The sequence below is a fragment of the Eucyclogobius newberryi genome, unplaced genomic scaffold (assembly GCF_026437365.1).
Source record: "Eucyclogobius newberryi isolate DKJ021-1_F unplaced genomic scaffold, fEucNew1.0.hap1 SCAF_3, whole genome shotgun sequence".
Taxonomy (NCBI): Eukaryota; Metazoa; Chordata; class Actinopteri; order Gobiiformes; family Gobiidae; genus Eucyclogobius; species Eucyclogobius newberryi.
The window spans coordinates 36,335,671-36,342,222 of NW_027315945.1; the positions used below are offsets into that span (position 1 = coordinate 36,335,671).

At 55.8% G+C, this 6,552-nt stretch overlaps 1 protein-coding gene across 1 annotated transcript in view; it reads right to left on the bottom strand.

Moving 5' to 3' along the window:
• LOC140374256 (single-minded homolog 1-A-like) overlaps positions 1-6,552 on the bottom strand; it is a 49,203-nt gene that overhangs the window by 18,424 nt on the left and 24,227 nt on the right. The window contains 1 exon segment of the mRNA XM_072461102.1: positions 553-642. Coding sequence (XP_072317203.1) covers positions 553-642 — 90 coding nt within the window.

A 6,552-nucleotide genomic window follows, 5' to 3' on the forward strand; every position in this document is an offset into this window, starting at 1 on the left:
CTGGTTTAGTCCTGGTTTAGTCCTGGTTTAGTCATGGTTTAGCCCTGCTTTAGTCCTGGTTTAGTCCTGGTTTAGTCATGGTTTAGCCCTGCTTTAGTCCTGGTTTAGTCCTGGTTTAGTCCTGGTTTAGACCTGGTTTAGTCCTGGTTTAGTCCTGGTTTAGCCCTGGTTTAGTCCTGGTTTAGTCCTGGTTTAGTCATGGTTTAGCCCTGCTTTAGCCCTGCTTTAGTCCTGGTTTAGTCATGGTTTAGTCCTGGTTTAGCCCTGGTTTAGTCCTGGTTTAGTCCTGGTTTAGTCCTGGTTTAGTCCTGGTTTAGTCATGGTTTAGCCCTGCTTTAGTCCTGGTTTAGTCCTGGTTTAGTCATGGTTTAGCCCTGCTTTAGTCCTGGTTTAGTCATGGTTTAGTCCTGGTTTAGACCTAGTTCAGTCACATTAAGGCCCTTGCTGATGCACAGCTGTCTCATATAAATGCACTCTCTCTCTCCTCCTCTGCTCAGCTCCGCCGCAGCAGCAGAACCACCAGCCTCCTCAGACCAGCCTCCTCAGACTCACCTGGGAGAGGCCTAAATGCACCGACGCCGTTTCTGAAATGTACATGATCTTTCCATCCGGAGCCACCACGAAGATGAAGCCGTCTAGAGTCTGCCACAGAAGAGAGACTCAGTTAACCACAGCGCCATGACCACCACCACCACCACCATGACCACCACCACCACCACCACCACCACCACCACCACCATGACCACCACCATGACCACCACCACCACCACCATGACCACCACCACCACAGCGCCATGACCACCACCACCACCACCACCACCACCACCACCACCACCACCATGACCACCACCATGACCACCACCACCACCACCATGACCACCACCACCACAGCGCCATGACCACCACCACCACCACCATGACCACCACCACCACCACCACCACCATGACCACCACCACCACCATGACCACCACCACCACCATGACCACGACCACCACCACCACCACCACCACCACCACCACCACCATGACCACCACCACCACCATGACCACGACCACCACCACCATGACCACCACCACCACAGCGCCATGACCACCACCACCACCACCACCATGACCACCACCACCACCATGACCACGACCACCACCACCACCACCATGACCACCACCACCACCATGACCACCACCACCACCATGACCACGACCACCACCACCACCACCACCACCATGACCACCACCACCACAGCGCCATGACCACCACCACCACCACCACCACCATGACCACCACCACCACCATGACCACCACCACCACCATGACCACCACCACCACCACCACCACCACCACCACGACCACCACCACCACCATGACCACCACCACCACCACCACCACCACCACCATGACCACCACCACCACAGCGCCATGACCACCACCACCACAGCGCCATGACCACCACCACCACCACCACCACCACCACCACCACCACCATGACCACCACCATGACCACCACCACCACCACCACCACCATGACCACCACCACCACAGCGCCATGACCACCACCACCACCACCACCACCATGACCACCACCACCACAGCGCCATGACCACCACCACCACCACCATGACCACCACCACCACCACCACCACCATGACCACCACCACCACAGCGCCATGACCACCACCACCACCACCACCATGACCACCACCACCACAGCGCCATGACCACCACCACCACCACCATGACCACCACCACCACCACCATGACCACCACCACCACCACAGCGCCATGACCACCACCACCACCACCATGACCACCACCACCACCACCACCACAGCGCCATGACCACCACCACCACCACCATGACCACCACCACCACCATGACCACCACCACCACCACCACCATGACCACCACCACCACCATGACCACCACCACCACCATGACCACGACCACCACCACCACCACCACCACCACCACCATGACCACCACCACCACCATGACCACCACCACCACCATGACCACGACCACCACCACCATGACCACCACCACCACCACCACCACCATGACCACCACCACCACCATGACCACGACCACCACCACCACCACCACCACCACCACCACCATGACCACCACCACCACAGCGCCATGACCACCACCACCACCACCACCATGACCACCACCATGACCACCACCACCACCATGACCACCACCACCACCACCACCATGACCACCACCACCACCATGACCACGACCACCACCACCACCACCACCACCATGACCACCACCACCACCACAGCGCCATGACCACCACCACCACCACCACCACCACCACCACCACCACAGCGCCATGACCACCACCACCACCACCATCACCATGACCACCACCACCACAGCGCCATGACCACCACCACCACCACCACCATGACCACCACCACCACAGCGCCATGACCACCACCACCACCACCATGACCACCACCACCACCACCATGACCACCACCACCACAGCGCCATGACCACCACCACCACCACCATGACCACCACCACCATGACCACCACCACCACAGCGCCATGACCACCACCACCACCACCATGACCACCACCACCGTCATGACCACCACCACCACCATGACCACCACCACCACCACCACCACCACCACCACCACCATGACCACCACCATGACCACCACCACCACCATGACCACCACCACCATGACCACCACCACCACAGCGCCATGACCACCACCACTACCACCATGACCACCACCACCACAGCGCCATGACCACCACCACCACCACCATGACCACCACCACCACCACCACCACCATGACCACCACCACCACAGCGCCATGACCACCACCACCACCACCACCATGACCACCACCACCACAGCGCCATGACCACCACCACCACCACCATGACCACCACCACCACCACAGCGCCATGACCACCACCACCACAGCGCCATGACCACCACCACCACCACCATGACCACCACCACCACAGCGCCATGACCACCACCACCACCACCATGACCACCACCACCGTCATGACCACCACCACCACCATGACCACCACCACCACCACCATGACCACCACCACCGTCATGACCACCACCACCACCACCATGACCACCACCACCACCACCGCCATGACCACCACCACCATGACCACCACCACCATGACCACCACCGCCATGACCACCACCGCCATGACCACCACCACCATGACCACCACCACCATGACCACCACCACCACCACCACCGTCATGACCACCACCGCCATGACCACCACCACCATGACCACCACCACCATGACCACCACCACCACCGCCATGACCACCACCACCATGACCACCACCACCATGACCACCACCACCATGACTGACCACCACCACCATGACCACCACCACCACCACCACCACGACCACGACCACGACCACCACCACCACCACCATGACCACCACCACCATGACTGACCACCACCACCATGACCACCACCACCACCACCACCATGACCACCACCACCACCATGACCACCACCACCACCATGACCACCACCACCACCATGACCACGACCACCACCACCACCACCACCACCACCACCATGACCACCACCACCACAGCGCCATGACCACCACCACCACCACCACCATGACCACCACCATGACCACCACCACCACCATGACCACCACCACCATGACCACCACCACCACAGCGCCATGACCACCACCACTACCACCATGACCACCACCACCACAGCGCCATGACCACCACCACCACCACCATGACCACCACCACCACCACCACCACCATGACCACCACCACCACAGCGCCATGACCACCACCACCACCACCACCATGACCACCACCACCACAGCGCCATGACCACCACCACCACCACCATGACCACCACCACCACCACAGCGCCATGACCACCACCACCACAGCGCCATGACCACCACCACCACCACCATGACCACCACCACCACAGCGCCATGACCACCACCACCACCACCATGACCACCACCACCGTCATGACCACCACCACCACCATGACCACCACCACCACCACCATGACCACCACCACCGTCATGACCACCACCACCACCACCATGACCACCACCACCACCACCGCCATGACCACCACCACCATGACCACCACCACCATGACCACCACCGCCATGACCACCACCGCCATGACCACCACCACCATGACCACCACCACCATGACCACCACCACCACCACCATGACCACCACCACCGTCATGACCACCACCGCCATGACCACCACCACCATGACCACCACCACCACCGCCATGACCACCACCACCATGACCACCACCACCATGACCACCACCACCATGACTGACCACCACCACCATGACCACCACCACCACCACCACCACGACCACGACCACCACCACCACCACCATGACCACCACCACCATGACTGACCACCACCACCATGACCACCACCACCACCACCACGACCACGACCACCACCACCATGACCACCACCACCACCACCATGACCACCACCACCACCACCACCATGACCACCACCATGACCACCACCACCACCATGACCACCACCACCATGACTGACCACCACCACAACCACCATGACTGACCACCACCACCATGACCACCACCACCACCATGACCACCACCACCATGACTGACCACCACCACCATGACCACCACCACCACCACCACGACCATGACCACCACCACCACCACCATGACCACCACCACCACCACCACCATGACCACCACCACCACCACCACCATGACCGTGTGTGTGTGTGAGTGTGAGTGTGAGTGTGAGTGTGAGTGTGTGAGTGTGTGTGCGTGTGTGTGAGTGTGAGTGTGTGTGTGTGTGTCCTGTGTGTGTGTGTGTGAGTGTGAGTGTGAGTGTGAGTGTGAGTGTGAGTGTGAGTGTGTGTGAGTGTGAGTGTGTGAGTGTGTGTGCGTGTGTGTGAGTGTGAGTGTGTGTGTGTGTGTGTCACGGCCAAAAGTGGGATCTATGTGTTGATGTGAGAGAGAGTGTGCGTGACCAGGAATGCGTTGTGCTCATTTGTCGCTCTGAGCTGAAGGAGGAGGAAGTGGGGGAGGAGGAAGAAGTGGGGAGGAGGAGGAAGTGGGGAGGAGGAGGAGGAGGAAGTGGGGGAGGAGGAGGAGGAAGTGGGGAGGAGGAGGAAGAAGTGGGGAGGAGGAGGAAGTGGGGAGGAGGAAGTGGGGGAGGAGGAGGAGGAGGAGGAAGTGGGGAGGAGGAGGAAGAAGTGGGGAGGAGGAGGAAGAAGTGGGGAGGAGGAGGAAGTGGGGGAGGAGGAGGAGGAAGTGGGGAGGAGGAGGAGGAAGTGGGGAGGCGGAGGAAGAAGTGGGGAGGAGGAGGAGGAAGTGGGGGAGGAGGAGGAGGAGGAAGTGGGGAGGAGGAGGAGGAAGTGGGGGAGGAGGAGGAAGAAGTGGGGAGGAGGAGGAAGTGGGGGAGGAGGAGGAGCAGCAGGAGGCGTCTCTCTGGCACACGACCAAACAAAGGTTTCCAGTCATTAATTCCATTCATAAAACAGGAGGAAGTGATGGAAATAGAAATAGAAATAGAATTAAACGGTAAAAGATTTGGAGCTGAATAAAGTTTGTTTGAGGCTCGAGCTGTTTCTGTGGGATTCACTCTGAAGGTTTAAGAACTCCTCAAGAACTTCAGATTTACAGTGTGAACCAAATACATACAAAAAAAGAAATCCACAAACGTCCTAATTATATGTTTAGAATTGGCTTCATAAACTTGTCATGTTAATAATAAAGGCTTAAAGTCCCTTTTAACTGGCAAAACACACATGTTTGGCACCACTTTCTGAGATTGTTGTGAAAAAAGTGATTTCACTTTTTTATTCATGAAATGACTGAGATATTAAACATAAGTGAGATATTAAACATAAGTGAGATATTGAACATAAGTGAGATATTAAACATAAGTGAGATATTGAACATAAGTGAGATATTGAACATAAGTGAGATATTAAACATAAGTGAGATATTAAACATAAGTGAGATATTGAACATAAGTGAGATATTAAACATAAGTGAGATATTGAACATAAGTGAGATATTGAACATAAGTGAGATATTGAACATAAGTGAGATATTAAACATAAGTGAGATATTAAACATAAGTGAGATATTGAACATAAGTGAGATATTAAACATAAGTGAGATATTGAACATAAGTGAGATATTGAACATAAGTGAGATATTAAACATAAGTGAGATATTGAACATAAGTGAGATATTAAACATAAGTGAGATATTGAACATAAGTGAGATATTAAACATAAGTGAGATATTAAACATAAGTGAGATATTGAACATAAGTGAGATATTAAACATCAAATTCTATCACAGAAATAATCTCATCATGTTCATGTGAAGAAGTGACAGAAATATAATTGTAAACAGATGTAATAAAGTCTGTGTGAAATGCAATAAACCAGGGCCTTCCAACACCAGGCCCGGGGGCCAAATCAGGCCCGCCAAGCAATTTAATCCGGCCCTTCAAAAC